This window comes from Marmota marmota, unplaced genomic scaffold (genome assembly GCF_001458135.2).
Source record: "Marmota marmota marmota unplaced genomic scaffold, marMar, whole genome shotgun sequence".
Classification (NCBI taxonomy): Eukaryota; Metazoa; Chordata; class Mammalia; order Rodentia; family Sciuridae; genus Marmota; species Marmota marmota.
Genome location: NW_026000142.1, coordinates 204438 through 226389, shown reverse-complemented (window position 1 = coordinate 226389; position 21952 = coordinate 204438). Strand labels below are relative to the sequence as shown.

The following is a 21952-nucleotide window of genomic DNA, read 5'->3' as shown; positions in this document are numbered from 1 at the left end:
GAATTTTTTTTTTTTTTTTTTTTTTTCAGTTGTACATATTTTTTCCCCCAATGATGAGCTTTCCTGTAAGGCAGTGTTTCTAAAAAGGCTCTTTTTTTCTTTCTTTTCCTAAAATAGAGTCCTAATAAGAATCAGATGGCATACCCAAAGGGTTTAATTGAAGAGTTTAATGAACAGACTTTGAACAGAGTTGATAGAACTAACAAGGGATGGTGACATGCATAGGGACTGGCAACAGCAGGAAGCTGTCACCATGTTTTGGCTTAATGGGTAAAGAGAAGGAAAGAGATTCTCTTTTTGAAAGAGGGCCATTGAACACCTGCAGCTTTTTAAGATGCAGCCACTACTAAAAATTGCATTCTCTGGGCAAGTGTGATATATACCCATTTCCCAATGCTGTTTTCTTCCTTGGTGGGGAGCATCCCCACACCCTCACACAGTCACCTCCAGCAGTGGGAACTTGGGTAATACAAAGTCTGTGGAAGTCAGCTTCTGAGGAAAGGAGTGGTCAGAGAAGGGCCAGGAAAAGATCCTGAGTGGGCATATATGTATGTGATCACATAAACTCTTTTTTTAAATTAACTACTCAGAACCCCTGCAGGTAAAGTAGAAACTGTGATGAATAGGGCCTCAAGCAACTGATCTTTCATTGTTTGGGGGGAGCATCCTTCATTGTTGAAAATGAAGGTGCCATTATTTATCACCTCTTCCTTTCTTTTTTGTTTGTTTTTTCTTGTGATGCTGAGGGTTGAACTCAGGGCCTCATGCATGTTAGCAAATGCTTTACCACTGAACCATATTCCCAGCTCACCTCCTCATTTCTTATAAAGACCTTCTGTATTAACTGATATCTTCAAGTCAAAGAGCACTGGAGAAAAAGAAAAGTTCATAGGTAGTGGCTGAGTGAAGAATTATTATCTAGATGCATTTTTTTCTTATTTGTTCTAAGAATATAAGTTATCTAATGGAGTTTATAGAACATGTGTTCTTTAAGAAATCTCCCCTGAGCATCAATACAATTTTGACAAGTATTGGAGACAGTGACATATGGTAGTGTTCGATGGTAAAAAAAAGCCTTTAATAGGGCTCTTTTATAATGTTGGGTGAGTCTGACCCTTAGTCACTAGTAGATAATGGAGTTGAAGAATGTTTCATATTCTTATATAGGAGCTACAGGGCCTAAAAATCAGAGATAGGATATGGAAAATTATACTCTGCATTTTCTGAATTGAGCCAAGGAATCGATGCTCCAAAAATATTGTATGCACCATTATATGGACAACTGTCTCATCTAGACCAGATTAGAGGTTAGCAAATATAACATTTGCCAAATCTGGTTTATTGCCTGTTTTTGTTTTTGTATTTGTTTTTTCTTTTTTTGTAGATAAAGTTTCATTTGAACACAATCATGCCCATTTCTTTAATATTTGTTTGTGGCCAATTCCATGCTTCAACAGACAAGTTGAATTGTTGCAGACTCTGTGTCCTGTAAGTCCTAAATTATTTGCTCTCTGCCACTCAACAGAAAATTTTGATGACCTTGGTGTAGACAGCTTCATGATCAGGATCCATTCTGTATATTATGTCTGATTTATTTCTAGCCTGCTTAGCCGAACTTATAGTTTGCCATTAATTTTGGTGTATAAGAATTAGAGGTTTGTCTCAACCTTAAAAACAGGCAAATATTACATCATTTCATTTGTAATCCTTTTATTCTGTTTTGTTTTATATTTAGCTTAGTGCTGTTTTAATTTCTTCAGGAGATTGCTCTCAGAAACAATTGTGTTGCACTCTTTCATAACAATTCTATCTTGTATGCTGCCACTATCACAGTCTTAAAAGTTTATTTATGTAATTCACAGACATCCAAATACTGTATATAGTAGTATTTTTCAGAGGATTATGCACAGAAAAGGGTCATATTGTATTGGAGTCTTTGCAAAGTCTCATGTTACAGGGTTCTCTTAATTTTGTTTTAAGCAAAATTACCTGTTGTATTTCTTAGGCAAAGCTCATTAGGCTGACATATTCCCCATCAGTCCTGCTTTCGGCCTGTTACATATGTTCCTACTAGACCCTGAAGTGCTCTGTTTTTGCTCATGACTGTATCTTTACACAGTTCTTGGCATATAATTCATGGTTAAATATTTCACGAATGAATGGTATCAGGAATGTACAGAAGAATCATTGTACAATGTACCTAATTTAATTTTTCCAAGTAGTTGACAAGCTAGTCAGCACTTAAATGCTCATTTGCCTGTTCCCCTCTGGTCAAAAAGCTGCATTATTGTCTACAGAATTTGTGTCTATAATTTTGGATTGCTTTGTACCTTCCTACTGTGTTCCATTTTTTTCTCTTTTCTTCGGTGTAACATTTTTAGATTACATATGAGCATTGATGGAATAAATCCGATACATCTAATTTTCTCTTTTAAAATTCCTTTACTTTTTTTAGCTTACTCAAGAAAATGTTTGGATCCCTTCTTTAATTCCCTAATAATGATTTTCTTTGCATTTTTATTGTAATTAGATTAAACTAGTAAGTTAATTTGTGAAGAACTAACACTTTATCATATTGAATCTTTTAATCTAAAGTTTATGGATTTTATCTATTTAAGTCTTTTTTTTTTCTTGTTCCTTTCTTAAATTTTATGGCACCCTCTATTAGTTTCCTAAGTGTCCTGTGCTAAGTAACAGAAAATCTGACTACAGTATGTTAATCAAAAGCTGCTTAAAGATTGTTAGCCTCACTATAGATTAGTAAATTTTTCCTATTTTGCTAATTTCATAAATGACTTTTGTTTAAAAAAATGATTTATATAAGAGAAATTTCTATTCTCAAAAGTTTTTTATTACTCAAATATAAACCATCTGTGCATTTGTGGAGGAAGTTTTTAGATACTTTTTATGATAGCTATTACTCTGTTAAAGTTTTTAAATTTTGGGGTGCCAACTGTGATATTTTGCTTGGTTTTAAGAAATTTATATATTTAAATTTTTACATTTATGAACTTGTTTATATAAAATAATTTTGAAATATTATAACATGTGCATTCTAGTTACCCTTTTATAGGCTTTCTTTTCTTATTTGGGTAGTTTTGCTTCTTTCTTGGTTGTTTTCCAGAATTTTATCTGTCATGATTTGACATAACTAGTGGTTTCTTTTTAAATTAAAAAATAATTAATTTATTGTTTCCTTTCAATATCTTCATTTTTCTATCTTTCTTTTTGATGTTGTTGTTTTGATCAGTTGTAGCATCTTCCTTCCTTCCTTCCTTCCTTCCTTCCTTCCTTCCTTCCTTCCTTCCTTCCTTTCTTTCTTTCTTTCTTTCTTTCTCATTATTTTTTTGGTAATGGAGATTGAACCTAGGGGCACTACCACTGAGCCACATCCTCAGCCCATTTTTTATATTTTATTTAGACACAGGGTGTCATTGACTTGCTCAGAGCCTCGCTAAGTTGCTAAGGTTTTCTCTGAACTCTCAATCCTCCTGCCTCAGTGTCCCAAGCCACTGAGATGCACCACTGGCATGGCATTAATTTTTAATAGGTTGTACATTCTGACAAGTATATTTTTTTCTGAATATTGCTTTCTCTACATGTCAGTTTTTTACATGTAGAATACCATTGTCATTTATGTCATGTCTTATTTCCTCTTTAACACAAGAATTATTCTGTGGGTTTTTTTCCCCCAGACATCTAGAACTTTATTTTGTTATGCTTTCTTATTGGCTCTTAACTTTCTTGCACACTATTCAGAAAATATATTTTATTTGTAATAGCTATCATTTACAATTTTTGAGATTTTTTATAACTTGATTCATAAACAATTTTAATATTCCTTGTGTACGCAAATGGCACACATTTGTGTCTGGGTGCAAAGTTTGTATAGTTTTCATATATAAAAATAAGATTAATAGTGCAAACACATACACGCATATCTTTTATAATATGGGTTAGACTTTGCTTGATCTACCAATTCAGAAAAGCGTATATTAAAATCAGCAGCTACCATTGTTTATTTCTTTCTATAATTTTATTGGTTGTACTTTTATGTGTTTTGAATCTTTGTTGTTAGCTTGCATATATGTTCAGGATTATTACAGTTTCTTGATTTATTTTAATATCTCTCCATCCCCTATGAAGCATTTTGCACCAACTTCTGTTTCATTTGGTAGGAGAATTCAACACTGGCTTTCTTTTGCATTATATTTGCTTCACAGCATCTGTATTTTCCATCTCTTTATTTTCATTCCTTCCGTATCTTCTGGTTCAAATATATTTCCTTTAGGCAACATGTTCCTCAATCCTACTTTTATTCTACTCTGGGAGTCTTTGTCAGTTAATTGGAGTGTAATTTATTTACATTTACTTTTATCATCTTAGTGTTAAGCTTATGCCTGTCAAGTTTTCTTCTGATTTTTAACTATTTCCCTTTGTATTAGATATGTCAAATTTTCATCTGTTGCTTCAAAGTTAATATTTTTATTTTATTACCCTGACTTATATTTACTTAGTCTTAAGTTATCTAGCAATATATAAAGCTGATCAAGTAACCATAGCATATCCTGCCTCTTCTCTATTTTTTTTGTATTTCAGGAATTTTCGTTAAGTATACTTATAGATGTGCCTTTTACAAAATGATTATTTCCAACTCACCTATGCTCCTTTTTATCCTACTATAATGGGATTGCAGTGATGTTCTGGTATTAATTCACTAATATCTCTGGCACTACTATTTTTCTCCCACCTGGCACCAGAGGTTCCTACTGTATGAAGCAGAGGTTAAGTTAGTAGCTGGGAAGTCACAGCTTCAGGCATGGAATAGGTAATTCTTGATTTACCTCCATATGCACACTTCCCAGGTAACATGTGAAGATTAAAGTTTAACTAAATTGCTGTTCCCTATTCCTGGTTGCTGATATTCTCCGGCCCCAGATCCTCAGCTTTCTAGACATCTGGACGTGCCTCTGTTCTTCCTGAAGTACCTCTGTTAACTGATGCTTGAGAGCCTGAACCCATATGTGTTCCTTTATTCTCTTTTGGCATCTCCAAAGTTGAATTCAAGAGGGGCAGGAAATAGCTTTTGTTATTTTGCAATGCAGGTCTAAATTGGAAGTTTTCCCCTAACTAATTCAGCCATTTCTGCCTTTATCTGTTTTTAAATTAATTATTATTATTGTGTTTTCCTTGGACATGTTTGATGTTCGTATTCCAATTTCTTGCTGTCAGTGCTTAATTTGCCACATTTTGTTGTTTAAATAGACAAGCAGTTAAAATTGTGAAATTCTCTCTTATTGTGCCTTTTGCCACATCTTTTATATTCAGTGTGCATTCTTGTTACTGTCATCACTTTGTAGTCTATAATTTTCATTTTCTCTTTGATTTGAATAATTGGGGAAACAGTTTTTAAGTTATTACATTTTTATTAATTAAATGTTTTATTACATTGTAGTTAGATAACGTCTTTTCAAGTTTTTTTTAAATGATATTTTTGTTATAGATTAATATGGGTATTTGTGACAAAAGTGATTCTCAGAGTATAGTTTTAAGTAGTTTGTTAGGTATTTGTGGAAGATGTAGTTTTCATGAGCTTTTCATACCAAGAATGACATTCTGATTATCATGATATGGAAATGACCTGTGTTTTAGACCTTCTGAATGTTTTCTCATTTTTCCTAACTTAACCTACTAAACTGAGAATATGAGTAAAATTATACCTCACTATTATTGTTTGTGTCCTCTGGCTATGGTTATCTCTTTTGATGTTATGCTGAAAGTACATCAAGTATGACTTAAAGTTGTTGTTGTTTTTAACCTTTACATGTACTTCATCTGATGTTAATATTCTGTCACTTTTGTTTGAGTTGCTGGGTGAACACACAAGCATGAGAATGTGTACCTACCTTTAACATAAACCTGGTCACAGTATTTTGTTTTATTGTAACTTTACAGAATGTAATCTTGGAATTTATATCTTTTACTAAAAAAAAAAAATAGCCAATTTAAACATTGGATAATTACTCAAGGTCTAATAGCTCTAGTTTTGTTGTCTGCTATACATTTCTTTTTTGTTTTTTGGGGTTTTATTTTTTGTTTTTTGTTTTTTGCTATAGGTAATCTTCAAGTTTTTAAGAATTATTCTGCATTTGTATAATTTTAAAAGTTAAGGACAAAACAATACCATTTCCATACAAAAGCTTTTGATGCAATCTTAGGTTCCAAGACAGATGTTATTATATTTAATTGTTACCCTTTTTAAAACTTTTTTTAGATAGCTTTATAATACATTCATAACTAATAGTTATACTCTCAGATTAATCAATTTTCACTGTTATACCTTTACAGTACTACTTTCGAGTTCTTAAATTCTGAATTGTTTCTAATTTCTCAGAGTATATCCTTAAGTAATTCATTAGCTATTGGGGAAGATATGGCTTCCAAGAGCTTCCCCTACTGAGAATGGCATTCTAATTATTATGACACAGAAATGATATTTAGTTGGATTTAATATTTTGATTGGGAAGCTTTTTCCTGAAAATAATAGGGCAAGCATCATTTTTTTTAAGCATATCTTAAAGGAAAAGTCTAATGTCAGGCTGGCATTTGGGTGCTTTTGTTTTATTCAGGCTTGGGCTTTGTATATATATTTTATCACAGATTCTTAAAGTAGACCTTTTCTCATTCATCTTCCTTCTAATAGTCTTTTTGTTTTGTGTTTGTTTTTGTTGTTTTGTTTTCATTTTAGTTCATTAACAGTCTCATCAGTTTGCTGTTTCTTTCTATTCTGTTTCTTTTTTTTTTTTTAGAAATACTGTCATTCAATATTTATTTTATGCCTTTATTTTATGGCTCTATTTCTTTGTGTACATTTTTCATGTCTGGGATTATTTCTCAAATTTGTCCTATCATATCAATATGATTCCATTTTCTATGTCATTAAACATGCTTTAAACTTCAAATTCCTTTTTTTTTTTGAGCACTTATTACATGACTTAGTTCTTTTATTAAATATTTAATTTTCTTTCTCTTCATTCTTTATTCATGCTTCTTTACTTTCTTTCATCCTAGTATTCTCAGGAACTACTTTAAGATATCTTTTTACTCATGGAGAGCATCATTTTCACTTTATTTCTTTACCTTGAAGTAGGTCTAGATATGATATTCATAATGAAAAAAATAAATAATTATTAAAACCAAATACAAAACTCATTGTCTCATTCCACGACAAATAAGGGAAAAACAGACAATCTTGGGCCTGTTAGCAGACTCTGTAGGTCACCGCTGTCTGTTTCACTGTTTTGGGGGTCTGTGGCTGAAAGGATGCAATGTACTGTGTGATGAGGGCCTTGGCTGCCTTCCTGCATTCTTTCCTAATTCCGATAGTTGCTGTTTGACAAATGTGGGATACTGAGAAGTGACAGACCTGATTTGAGGTCCCATTTCTGACAAGACAGTAGAAGTTGTCCCCCATTCTTATCTGGACAGACTAGATCTCAAGCAATCAGTGAGGATGGTACAAAGTGTCCAACTCTCATCAGAGCGAAGCTTAGATGATAGTTCTTTTCTGTTTTGATTTGTTGTCTGGTGAGTTTTTAGAGCCCAGTTTTGAGCATTAGGTGAGGTCTGTATAGATTTTTCTTAATTTTTTATGATACAGGGGATTGAACCCACTATGCTCAACCACTGAGCTACCTCCCTGGACCTTCTTATTTTTTATTTTATTTTTTATTTTTTGATACTGGGGATTGAACTCATGGGCACTCCACCACTGAGACACATCCCCATCCCTATTTTGTATTTTACTTAGAGACAAGGTCTCACTGAGTTGCTTAGCGCCTCGTAGTTGCTGAGGTTGGCTTTGAACTCGCCATCCTCCTGTCTCAGCCTCCCAAGCCATTGGGATTACAGGCAGGCATGCGCCACCATGCCCAGCCTTATTTTTTATTTTGATACAGGGTCCCACTAAGTTGCAGAGGCTGGCTTTGACCTTGTGATCTGAATTCAATTTCATGCCTATTTCATATTCTGCTAATGGTTAGTTTTAGTTTTAGTGACTTTTGGGGGTTGTTTTTCCTCAATGTTGTATCATTAGTAATTTAGTGGGATGTAGAGTGAATTTATATGAGGAACTGCTTGACAGGTGCCTCCGGACTGAGTGCCCATTGTTTGGCACTCACCACTACTACTCTGGAGTCAGGCTGTTAGCACTAGTAAAAGCAATTCCTCTTGAGAGAAAAACAAAGTTTAAAAGTTATATTGTTTTATCTAAGTCTACAAAAAAATCCAGAAAAGTCATAAATGCATTGGAGAATGAATAAAGTAAGTTATCCTTATGGAACTTTTTGTTAACAAACAGAGAAGCTATACATTGTTATCTACTTAGTAGTAAACATAAATTTATTTTTAAAGGAACTGTAATTATAGGCTCTCAATTACATCCAGCATCTTCATCATTAATGCCAGTTTCTGAGTCCTGACTTAGAGGGCGTTCCTTGTTAGAGAATCTCATCCTGTGCTATGTATCTTGCAGTTGGTATTGTCATTCAGGTCAGGTTATGCTATGCTCAGTAAGCCTATTTCAGCTTATTTTGTATACACTATTCTTTAAGAAAAGAAAGACACCATATATAAATCTTTGAGTTGAAATGAAAAAAAAAGTTTCATTTTATCAACACCAAAATGTCAGCAAAATAAGTTTCAGTTCCTTCTTTTGTGGTGCTTACACTATTGTGGGTAAATAGATATCACTCCAATACTCAGAAAAATAATTGTAAAAATTCTGATTCCAGTGCCGAACTATCTTATAAAGTTACATTCAAATACCAGTTGTTGTTGCTCTTGTAATGTCAGATCAAAGAGTGTTACTCTTATCTCATTAGAAAATTTCTGGTACTAGAACTAAATTTTTCCTACTAAATAAAGTTTTCCTACTAAAATAATATTTTTTTACTTAAAAATGTTTTTGACCCTTATACAGAATAAGTCAAGAGAATACGAAAGTTCAATCTGATTATTTATGTTTCTGTATAAGAGTGTTTCTATTTCTAGTAGTTATATTTGGATTACATTGATTCAGCCATATGCCTACATGTTCCATATTTATCTTTTTAAAAGCAATAAATAGAAAGTATACATACAGACTGTTAAAAGTGAGCTCCTGTTCTTTGTAAGAACTGTATATTTATTTGGGTTGATATCCTTGGGTAGGTTTCTGTGGGAATCTGTGGCATTCATATTAGACATGACAAAAGAGATGAAAAACACTGGTTTTGAAAGTTCAACGACACTGACCTGCAATCTTGTTTTTCAACACTGACCTGCAATCTTGTTTTTATTTATGTCCTCCAATCCCAAGACTTTTCTCCAAACCTAGCTCTCTCAAGCCCAGAAGTTCCAACAGGCATTTCAGGTTCTGATTCCATTCTTTTTTTCCCACTGTCAGTCAGCTTGACCTTCTCACAAATACTTGGTCCTTTGGGAAATGTATTGGTCCCTGAAATAAATCTCTTAAGCAATGAAAAAGAGAACTGCTTTAGAATAAGAAAATGCAACCTTTAGCCAATTATGCTTCTCTTGTCAAGTTTTCTTTACCCTTTGTGAATCAGTTTTCTCTTCCTCAGGAAATGGGGGAACGTCAGGCCCATTTCCTACTTTGCCTTGAAGGTGGTGAGGTCCACTATTGGATTTGAGACATAACAAAGACACCAAAGCCAGAGACCATCTGACCTGGTTATATGGGAAAAAGATTAATCAAGCCTTCCAGAGGCAGATTCCCAGTGCCCTTTCTGTCAGCATCATCCTTAGAACTTCTTTCAGGAAAGATAATTTATTAATCTCCCTAAATATATATTTCAAAGGGAGATTCTATACCATGTTCATGTATCCTCAGACCAACACATACTCTCATTCACTAAGTGCTGGCTGAACCAGAAAGATGGTCTAGGTTCTGCTCATAACAACAGCAACTAATTGAGCACCATTTTACATTCTGTCAGAATACTCAGAGATTACTCAAAGTAACCCTATGGTTTCCAGTCAGATTAATAATTTCTCATCTGAGTGTGACAGTGATGACATATGCCTCAGGGTTTTTGTAAGGATTAAATGAGTGAGAAATCCCAAAGCAACTGATTCCATTAGACACATGATGAAGGTAAGAAGCAGAGATAGGGAGAGTCAGACCTGAGACTGTTTCCTCTTCTCCTCCTACTTGTAGTGGAAACTTGAAGAAGCTATGTTACTTCTATGAAAACAGGTTTTCTTATAAGTTTGTGGCAAACTAATTTGGTGGTACAAACCTGACAGGATACTATTTATGATCTTTATGTACTTCATTGAGTCGGAGTATTCATATGCTTGGTGGCAGAAATATTCATGTGTTTGGTTGCAGATCCTGTGTTGGGTAATATGGAGTTTATGGAAGATGCATCACATTACCTTTCTGAAATTAAAAAAATTGCTGAATTCCTAATACATCGAGCTCCATGAATTTCAGAGAAGAAATTCTGAACCCATAAGTCGTTTTCATTAAATTTGGGGGTGTTCGTTTATGCCTTAAGGAAATGAATGATTCATTGATTCTTCCTCCTTTACAAAGAAAAGAGTGGGGGAGGGGAGAAGCAAAACAGACATAAATGGTGACTCTTACGCTAGGGAGCTGTAGTAGAAGCTTTTTGAGGTCTGAATCTTCAATATGAGGGGGTCTTCTGGAGAACAGAAATCTGAATAAGTACCACTTCTGAAATTTAAAAAAAAAAAAAAAAAAAAAAAGGAAAAAAACCCCTGAGGTTTCTCTATGAAACTGCATCTCCGTCTTTTTCCCTTTGCAGCTGAGCTGCTTCATCAGAATGTTCGAGGGACTCACAGAACCATAGTGCCACCTTTCTTCCAAATATGGAATTAAATCTTCACATTGCTCCTGCTCCGTAGACTCACAGGCTTAAACCTTTCCGCAAGCAAGGAAACATTGCTTTGACAGTCAAATCATAAAGGAAGATCTGCAAAGAGAGCAAAAAAAAAAAAAATAAAATAAAAATGTGTTTTCTTCTCTTTGGTTCCTGAGCAATAAACGGGTAACCTAGTCTGATGTTAGGGAATGTGAACCATAAACCCCATGTTTAATTAGTTCACACCCAGTGAGTCATTTTACACACTAGACATTTTAATTTACAATCTTCTGCATTGCAGCACTTTTCTAGGCTTTTTACTATGTGATAAGGTATTCTTGTAGCTGGTGAGACTTTAAAAATACAGATACACTCTCTTAGTTCAGATATTTTCTTTTCAATTTTCAGTTGCAAATCAAACATGCAGTAACAGAAGCAGAGATTCAAAAATTGAAGACCAAGGTAAGCACCAGTACATGGTGTTTGAATTGTACTCTTTAAACTTCACATACTATAAATAAATTCAACCCTAGGACTGAAGGATTTGTTCCTGTGCATTTGAAAGAATACAAATGTGAGAGATTCATTTCCACCATTAGATCATAGACAAACACGCTGGTGAGAACAAGTATTCATGTACTCCTCAGGGAAAATAGCATGATATTTTAAATGTATATATTTATGTGTTTGCACACATGTAGTCAATTTCCTCAGAGTTCCTCAAAAAGTAATAATTTTAATGGTTCAAGTGTCTGAAGTATGTTTAATAAATTTTACCCACTAATTTTTTCACTTACCTTATTATAGATTTTATCATTTATTTATTTTTAGTTTATTCACCAGAAACAATGTATTGTTTTAATACAGCACATTATTTTTGATAAAAACAATTTTTAAGAATAAGATATTATAAACTTAATACAAGTAATTAATTTTAGGTGCTAGGTGCTACTGGAAATTTTTAGGCAAGTTTATTCACATTTTTAAAAATTTGTAAGGGAGGAAAAGTCTTAATAAAAGGAAATAGGTATTTTTAGTCTCTATACATGAAATAATGAAGGATTCAAAAGGGCATTTTTAATTGGTAAATTGTAAGGTACTTGTTTGTATGAGCTATGATTCTAGCCATTGTGATTAGTCTTAAATATGTAATTTCATATTTAAAATACCTTTTGAATTACTTTAAAACAATATTTCTTATTGTTCCTATGATCTTTTAAAAATTAAGACATAATTACTCCCCCACTACTAATGATCCGTTTTCTCATTCACACTGAACACTTGTTTTGGTTTTTCCATGTGTTTTAAATGGAGATGAATTAGCAAGGCTATTTTGGTTAAATGGTATTCTCGCTCTGGAGCTCTTTAGTCAAAACACGTCTATACATCATTCATGGTGTCAGCCCAGCACTGTGAATAGTAATTTTTACATTAGTAGTGGTTGATAAATAAACAACTTGATACAAAATGTTTCTTAATAAAAGATATTGTAAAAAAGAGAAAAAAAAACTAGTCCTGTTTTAAATTGCAATTGTTTCTTGACATAGGAAAAAAAAAGTGGATTTTTAAAAACTGGTTACAATTAGGGAAAAAAGATTCCCCTGTGATTATAAATGCTTCAGTGGAGCTTATGTGTTAGACTATAAACATTTAACTTAGAAAATACTATAAATTAGTATTTATATTTTTCTTATTATTACATTGGCTTATTATATTCACAGATTAATTTACTATCATGGTTATTAATGTTAATAATATAATTCCTAATTTTGAAGTGCTTTGGGCTACTTTTTAACTTTGTAATTTGTTTTATAAGTATGTTTAGTTAAAAATTTGTAGCCAATTATGGTGGCACATGCCTGTAATCCCAGTGACTCAGAGACTGAAGCAGGAGAATCACAGGTTTAAGGTCAGCCTCAGCAACTTAGTGAGGCTCTAAGCAATTGAATGAGACCTGTCTCAAAATAAAAATGGAAAGGGCTAGGGATGTGGCTCAGTGGTTAAGCACCCTTGGATTCAATCACTGGTACCAGAAAAAAAAATATATACAAAACACACAAACACATGCACACATACATGCACACACATATGTGAACATATATATTTCCATTTGCTGAATGGTAGGTGATTTTAGAATATCTTGATTTTGAAAATTTATAATTTATAATGATTCCACAATCTTTCTGAACTTTAAAGAAGGTATAAGAAGTAGATAAAGCACTAGACGGAAAGCTTTGCAGTGATTGTGAATAAGTGACTTTTAAGCCCTTACCTAAGTGATCAGTCTTAAATTTCTGTAGAAATGAAGGTGTTAGAGAGGTACATTGTCAATTCCTAAGAGTACCTAGAAGCAGAGGCTACAGAAAGCTGCCTTTCTGTTCCACTGGAGGGATTAAAATTAATCAAACCAGCATTTACATTTTCACTTACCCACCTTTGTACGTTTATGTGAATTGAGATTTATAAAGATCTGGAAATTCATAACACTGACTGTAATATAATAAGCTACAGACTGTGTTCATGCCATTGAAATAAAGAATGTAATAATATCATCAAAGGGGTTAAAAGAAAAGTAATAATATCTAACATTTATCAGATGATTATTGTCCCCAAGGAACTATTCCAAGCATGCCAATGTGTTATATCACCATTCTGTCATAGAGACGATAACATCGACTCTTGGGAAAATCTAATTACTTACCAAAAGTTTAAGAGCCAATAATGGCAAAAATGAGATTCAAATCTAAGGTGAATAATCCCAGAGTCCCCCTCTTAACCATTGGGCCATCCTGTGATTTTGCTGTTCTCTCTCTGCCTCTCTTCACTCCCTTGTTAGTTAATTTTTGCATATCATTTTACATTTAAAAAAATACCCCCCAAAAAAACACTTTGACATTTGTTAGATAATCATTCAAACTCTAAAAGTCATTTCCTGCTTATAGAATTTCAGACCACAGGATATGAAGGAAAATTCATGGGATTTGGAATCAAATCCGTGTTTTTTATCAGATGTATCACTTTGGACAAATAATTTCTCTTTTGAGGCTTCCATTTTATCCTTTGTGGAATTATGGAAATAATACTTGATTTTCTCATCTCAAGGTGTTTTGATGATTGAGTATATGTAATAATGGAATTTAATCTAAAACATGCTGTAAAATATGAGAGACTTTGCTGCAGACATATCCAAATTATTCTTGCCTTGATATTTGCTTTCTCCAGTTGCAGGCCGCAGAAAATGAGAAAGTGAGGTGGGAACTAGAAAAAACCCAACTCCAACAGAACATAGAAGAGAATAAAGAAAGAATGCTGAAGTTAGAGAGCTATTGGATTGAGGCTCAGACATTATGCCACACAGTGAATGAACATCTCAAAGAGACCCAAAGCCAGTATCAGGCCTTGGAAAAGAAGTACAACAAGGCAAAGAAATTGATCAAGGATTTTCAACAAAAGTAAGCAGCTTTTCATGACTAAAGAGTAGTTATCTGTGTCCAAAACAGAGGCTTATATCCAACACTTTTGTAATATCTAGTGGAATAGAAAAGATGATCTCAAGCTTTTCCCTTTTGGTAGTATAGTGACCACCAAAGAAGTTATTATGTTCTGGAAACCACTTGCATCAGTTTTTCATGTTAGAATGTATTTTGCATATTTTGCCATTTTTTCACAATCATTTGCCTCCTGGTTTTCCTTTTTCTTTTTTCTTTTCTTTTTTTTTTATGGTTAATCATTGATAGTAACTATTAAAGTATTTGAACTTTATTTTTCTTTTGGAAACATCTCTATATCTCTGATTTAAAAACAAGAAACCTGGCTAAAGTCTTGCAGAGTGACTGGCTATAGTATTTGCTAAGGAGCATTTGGGGTTGGATCATGCTGCTTCTGTCTGAATCAATGACTGTAGAATTTCCCCATGACAGGCAGCGTAAATATTGACTGAACTGACCCCGCCCCCCACCCTGCCACTCTGCATTTCTCAGCTGTTGAAAGAATCACTGGGCCCGCAGTTCACTACAGTGAGAGAGACCATCACTACACTCCACTTTTGAATTCCAGCAACTCTTTCTGCTGCTTTGCTTCCATCTCTTAAATTTTGTTCTAATATCCGAAGGAAAGACTAGGAAAATTTTTATTATATTTTTTTCATCAGTTACTTCCTATTAGCTAAAACTAAAAAGAAGTAGTACCAGTACCTTTTCTGGTCCTCAGGTCAAGCCTTAGAAGTTAAGTATATGTGTAAGATTCAGCATGTCTCTACCTCTTATCATGGGAATAATATTTTGAATATTGAAAAGAGAGTGCTATAAAAAATTTGTGGCAAAAGAAGGGTAATTGCTCTTTGTTAATGTGAATTCAAGACATCACTGTTTTAACCTTTTTGCCAAAAATATCATACCTAATTTTCTTTGTAATGATTGAAAGTTTGCCAAATTTCATATCCCATTCTAGCCTCTCAAAATAGAAATATTTCTCTTTCTTACTATATTATATTAGGTGTGTGAGAAGTACTCTCACACACCCATTCCCTTCTCCATGATAATTCAGAGAAAGAAATCTTAAAATAATCACCTTTGAAACTCTTACCATCCATTCGCATCAGTTTACTCATGTACATGACATTAAAAATAGGGAGTCATTTTTACCTGACACACAATTAAATTCTCCACAAAGTTACCCAATATATGGGTACTCTAGAATCAGGAGCTACAAATGAAAATCATAATAAACAGAATCAAAATGCTATTCTTTATTTTGTGACACATTAATGATGTTTTATTTTTTTTAATTACTATAAACATTTCCTCTAACTAAAGTTGATTTTTGTTTATTTAAATAGCTCTTTGTTTATCCCATTGTGAGATTTATTGTTCGGTAAGAACTCTCATTACCTCACCTATTAAGTGTCTGATACAATCATATGTATTATTTTCTTCTTAAGAGAGCTTGATTTCATCAAAAGACAAGAAGTAGAAAGAAAGAAAATAGAAGATTTAGAAAAAGCTCATCTTGTGGAAGTTCAAGGCCTACAAGTGCGGGTGAGTTGTATTCTCAAAGCTTCGAAACATGTGATAGTTTTACCTGGCACTTGGAGAGGAGTGCTGGTTTAGAGTTTTACAGATGGATATTTTTGTTTTTCTAGATTAGAGATTTGGAAGCTGAAGTGTTCAGACTACTGAAACAAAATGGGACTCAAGTTAACAATAACAACAACATCTTTGAAAGAAGAACATCTCTTAGTGAAGTCTCCAAAGGAGATACCATGGAGAACTTGGATGTCAAACAAACATCTTGTCAGGATGGCTTAAGTCAAGGTTCGTGTAGCCTAGCCTTGAAAATCACTTTTAAACTACACAATTTGGACTCACATTCTTCTTTTCTGATTCAGAGAATCCAGAGTTGTAAATGCCTTCCTACTTTTAGAAAGCAGAAAAGTCTTGTTAGAGTAGGACTCCATCATTTTACCTCTAATCTTATCAAAAATAAATGCCTTAATATAAACAATTAACAAAATCCCAACTAAAGATGAACTGAGTATTATTTTTAAACCATTATGTTGACTAACTTAATAATCTGCCTTAAAAATGATAGGCCATCTCATCAAGAATAAACCACACTACTTTGTACTAATGAATAAGACTTAGAATTTTTCAGTCCTTAGAATAAAGATCATTTTCATAATATCAGAAGGCCAACTATCTGCTTCTGACACTTGGAATTCATTTAGTTAAGATGATTAAGATGCTCTGTTCAGTTTTGTGCTTTTACCTTAGTGTGCCATGTGTGCCTCTCATCTTTCCTGTCAAAGTCCAAATAAGACCAAAACACTGGATTGGATAGGACCATGAATAAATCCTTATGTTCTCACCCCCACACATCATATATAGATTGTGAGTATATGAATACAAATGAAGGTTTCATATCTATAATGCATTCATAAATTAGAAATTGTGTGAGATTTGTATAAACAGGAGAACAGAAAACATTTTATTTCATCTTCTTTAAACACACACACACACACACAGAGAGAGAGAGAGAAAGAAGTCCTTAGAGAATAAAAATAGAAGAATATTGTGCAGCAGATTTTCATGATTGGACCAACAACTCAGACAGCAATTTGACATGTAGTAAAACCATGCTAATAAAGAGCTGTTGAGTTTTTGATGATCATTCTCACATATTAGAATGTCTTCCAGTGAGATTTTTCTTGTAAATAAGTGTTTATATCCTGTCATTAACTTAAAACTAACCTTACACATTAAAAATGAAAAGGGTTGAAAATTTTCATTCAAAATTAAAGTGATATCTGAAGAGATGCATTCATTCATTAGGTTTATGTCTTTCTGATGGATTTTCTCTAAATCAGGTATAATTAATAAATGACATCTCCCAGGCAGCTGAAAGAGGGGGATTTAGCTCCAGCATTACCACCAACCTGGAAGCTGTGTGACTGCAGGAAGATCACTTGACTTCTCTGGGTTTATTTTACTATGTATCATGCAAAAATACTGACAATTCTTTCTGTACCACTTTATTCTAGGGTATTTTGAGGCCACCTGACTTAGTCTATGAGCCCAGAAAAGTAATTTTATTAGAGTTTATGGAATTATGATTTTTATACCTGAAACACCATATGATTGATATCTAAAGAAAACCATCAGAAATCAAACCAATGGGGTTTTTATTCATCTTTTTGAATGCTTAAAATTTATTTTATTTTATTTTAAATACATGTTCCTGCTGTGGTATATACAAAAAATATGATCAGTAACCAGTAGCTTTTCATTACTATTCACATCTTTCAGTTTAGAAATCTGTATCTTGTCAAACATATAATTAATGGTATTTATTAAATTATATGACTATAAAAGATCAACAAACTATACTATTAACATGCTGATTTGGATCAAAACCTTACATTTCTTCTGAACCTTTTTTCTTTTCTACACCCTCCATTTTGCCACATAATTATCAGTTTCCCTAGCAACACTGTCGGTTCACAGTGAGATGCAGAGACTACTAATTCTTACTGAAGCCAATCCGTGCTTGTGCGGTAGAGGTAGACTCAGTCATCTCAGACATTAGCAGCATACATTATCAAGCACTGCTCTTCCAGTTCTGCTGCCGAGGACGGGCAGTGATAAATCTCCTTGAATTTCAATTGCTTGATCATATAAACTAAAATGGCTTGGTCAGTAGCTACATAGAATGCTCTGGAAAGCACTTTTCTAAATTGATCCTTTGCTTCTGTTGCTAGGGAACGCTAAAGTACTAGAGTTTAGAAAGGCGGGTAAGCACAGGCCATTCAGCCTTTAAAGATCCCCCTGCCACCTTTTAGCGAGGGCATAGAACAAGGCTTGCAGCCAGCCCCCTGGTTGTGCCCGTTAGGTGCCACATCGTCCTCCCGACCTCTTGTGACCATCCAGTTCTGATAGGCTTTCTGAGCACTGGAGTGTTAAATGAGCAGCTTAGCATGTTTGGGGGCCTTGAGGCCACTCATGAAGCAAAACATTTACAGTTCAGTGAAAAATTGTATCAGATGAAATAGTGAAAGAGCGGGAAAGGCAAGAGGAATAGAGGAGGCAGACAGGAAAGAGGAGGAGAGGAAGAGCCCATAAGCACCCATTTCTTCACAGGGTCTTGTGCTCTTCTAGAACAGAGCTTCCTGACTGAGACTGGATGGTTACATGACTCTCAATGTTGACTCATTGTGCATTTCAAAGAACAAAATTGTTTTTCAAACCATGCAAAACTTTATCACAGTTAAAATTAAACTTGAACACCATTTTGTATGTTTCTCTTCTATAAACTAAGCCAACTTAGATATGTCATTGAAATTTTGATAAAGTAAGTGCATACAGTGCATTGCTTACTATATCCTAATACTTTTTTTCTTATTGTAATAACATGAAATAAACATAACAAGTTTTTTTTTCATATGGAGGTACTCTAGACCCCAGATCTCTTCTAGTTTACATCAACGTGCAAGTCAAATTTAGTTTCCATGTGTACAAGGGTAGGAGAAAGGATCATTTTGCCCTTTTGCCGTGTTTCCAGTTTATTCTTACTTAATGCTTGAATACTACTGTTGTATGTGAGAGTTCTCTGTCTTGTATCCAAGCGCCCTAAAATGACTCAACATGTATGGCTGCCCAGCTGTTAAGGTCAGGCTTAGAATAGAAGCAGAGAATAAGTCTGAGAAATCTTGGTAGGTAAAAGGGTTGTAAGTTTAGTTTGATACAACTTTATAGAAAAATTGCTAAACTATAACATGTTTTTCCTGCACTTTTAGATATTTCAGGAGCCTTATGATACACATTTCAGCTTCAAATATTATACAGACTGTTTTGTTAGCGAAAGATTATGCAGATTCAATAGAGATTGAAAGAAAGACTACTACTAAGAATGGAAATTACATATGTAGGCAGATTAATATTACCCCACTTTGAGAGGTAAAGAGTAAGTAGTATATCATTTAAAAAGTTATGTTGAACACTAAATACCTGCTTCCTGGCATTCTTCAGGTAGCACTCTAATTTGTGAGGGAAAGGGTGACTTCTAGGTAGAAAGGAAGTACTAGACTTTAACCATGTATACAACAAGGTATATAATTTGTGAAGTGGCTGGGATTAAGCATGAGGAAGAGGAGGGTTTGATAGGAGACAAATAAATAGAACCTATGGCACAATATAGGTATCTTAAGATGAGAGAGTGTTCAAAAAGGGAAAAATTAAATAATAATGATTTTCTTTTCTTGTTTCATAGACCTCGTGTTAAAGTTATGGCAATTTGAAGTAGCATAGAGTGTCCTTGAGTGAAAGTGGGAGTCCAATGTCTGAGGAAAGGTTGACGCATAATTTTGTAACTGTTGGATTCCATTAACAGTTAGGGTATAACAAGAGCTGAGTCACCTGTAGGTTTGTGAGGTAATTCAAAGACCTCTGTGAAGCTTGAGTATTGCTCTTCTTTCTCACAGTCACCTACTCAGCCAAACAAATCACAAGTTGGATGATAATGCGTGTTACTTTCCTAAAAGTATGAACATGGAAGGTTACATTAAGTATTTTATGGTTCCTTTAATTACTTACTGTATTTAAATACCATCTCTTCCACCTATTAATTGTGTGACTGTAGAATGTTATTTAATATCTGTGGTTTGGGAAAAGTGAAATAATTATAAAACTAAAATTTATAGAGCTGGTGTGAGGATTAAGTGTGACCAAGTTAAATACTTTGTGCAGAACCTAGCACATAGAAAGATCTTAACGTCGCCATCACAGTAGCACTGATAAACAAAGGCTGCCTTGAGCATTTTAACTGTCCCTCTCTAGTGATCTGTACATAGCTCTAGAAGCCAAAAGACAACTTTAAATTCTTTATTTATCTTAACTTTTCTATAAACCCCATGAAGTAATGAAATGTGGCAAGTCCTGGCATGGTGCCTTCTATAAGTTGCCCACTTATAACGCCAGTTTTGGAGGGAAGAGATCCTCAACCATTTCCTAAATAGTTATTCTCTTCTCAAAACAAAGTAAAAAAGAATAAAAGAAAAAAAAAAAAAAAAGATCGTGCTCTACCACTGAACCACAACTTCAGTCCCAAACTCTAGCTTTCTTAACTTTCAGACAGAGGTTTCCCTGTTTTCACAGGGAAATTATAAAAAACTTAAGATCAATGCTAATTGTAAAAGTTGACAGTCATACCCACCTCCTTGTCCATCAGGAATTTGGTTTAATAAGATTACACCTGATGACATGAGATAAATTGGAAGTGGCCATTTGGGATTCTACATAATTTATAGAATAGTATAAACAAAACAGCCACAATAAAACATTAAAAAGTAGCTAAGTCTATTTTTTTTTTTCTTTTTTAAGAGAAAATTCTGTGGCACAGGTACCTGAGACACACTGCTCTCTGCTGTATTTTGTAGCTAGATTTCTATAAGTGGGATTGCTGGGTTAAAGAGCAAATGACTTAAAAACCTGAATAATCCCAAGTGAAATAAGTAAAAAGTGGCATACTCTCAGCCACTTTTAAACTCAGCCACAAGTAAACCAGTACAACAGGACAGTGCAGAAGCAGACTGACACACTTGTGTCAATGTGGGAATATTACAGAAGTACACTGTGGACCTGTGGGGTAAGGGGGGACTGAGAAATGATGCCAGGATGAAAGTTGATGACCCCACCTCACATCATCATGAAGTAAGTTTCAAATAGATTAAAATCTCAAATACTACAGGCAAGATTTAAAACTTGTGATAGGAAACATAAAATATTTATATGATTACCTGAATAAAATATAAAAATTCCAAAGCATAAGGAAATTTTGATAACTATAGCCATAGTAATAGTAAAAAAATCAAACAAATAAAAGACCCTATAAAATACATGGAGAGAGAAGCCAAAACTTGTCAGAAGATATTTATAGTAGAACATAGTATCTGTATAGATTGATAGATACAGTTAGTTACCTGAAATATGTTAAAGAGGTCACACCAGTCATAAGATACAACTTAACAGAAAAATGGACAGAACATATAAGTAAACATTCAGCTTCACTAGCAAAACTGAAATGGGTGGAAGAATGAAGGAAAACTCATACAAACTTTTTGTTCAAACAATATGGTACTCTCTAGTGAAATGGATGTACAAATTCTGTAATCCAATAATTTCACTTTGATGTGTATGTTTGCCCTACAGAAGCTCTTGACAATGAGTACCCAAAGACATGTTTGAAAATGTTCACCATTAGGACTGGGAGTGTAGCTCAGTTGTATACTTGCCTATCATGCTCAGGGCCCTAGGTTCAATACTGGCAAGGCAAAAAAAAAAAAAAAAAAGTTCACAACATTATTCATAATAGCTGCAGTTAAACATTAGTCCTAGTCACATCTTTCAACATAAAGTTGAACAAACAAAAATACAGTAGACTATTTTATACAATGTATTACTGTATATATAAATATCAAAGAAGTAATACTAATCAATATATTCCTTAGGAACACGTTTATAGAATATGTAGAAGAAAAAGCAGGGGCTACAAATGAAAATGGGCATTGAAAG

At 33.8% G+C, this 21952-nt stretch overlaps 1 protein-coding gene across 13 annotated transcripts in view; it reads left to right on the top strand.

Moving 5' to 3' along the window:
- Ppp1r9a (protein phosphatase 1 regulatory subunit 9A) overlaps nt 1–21952 on the top strand; it is a 309447-nt gene that overhangs the window by 242299 nt on the left and 45196 nt on the right. For all 13 annotated transcript variants that reach the window (XM_048785949.1, XM_048785937.1, XM_048785948.1 and 10 more), the window contains 4 exons: nt 11298–11351; nt 14112–14341; nt 15829–15925; nt 16030–16201. In XM_048785949.1, the coding sequence (XP_048641906.1) occupies nt 11298–11351; nt 14112–14341; nt 15829–15925; nt 16030–16201 (553 nt within the window). The remainder of the gene's footprint in view (nt 1–11297; nt 11352–14111; nt 14342–15828; nt 15926–16029; nt 16202–21952) is intronic.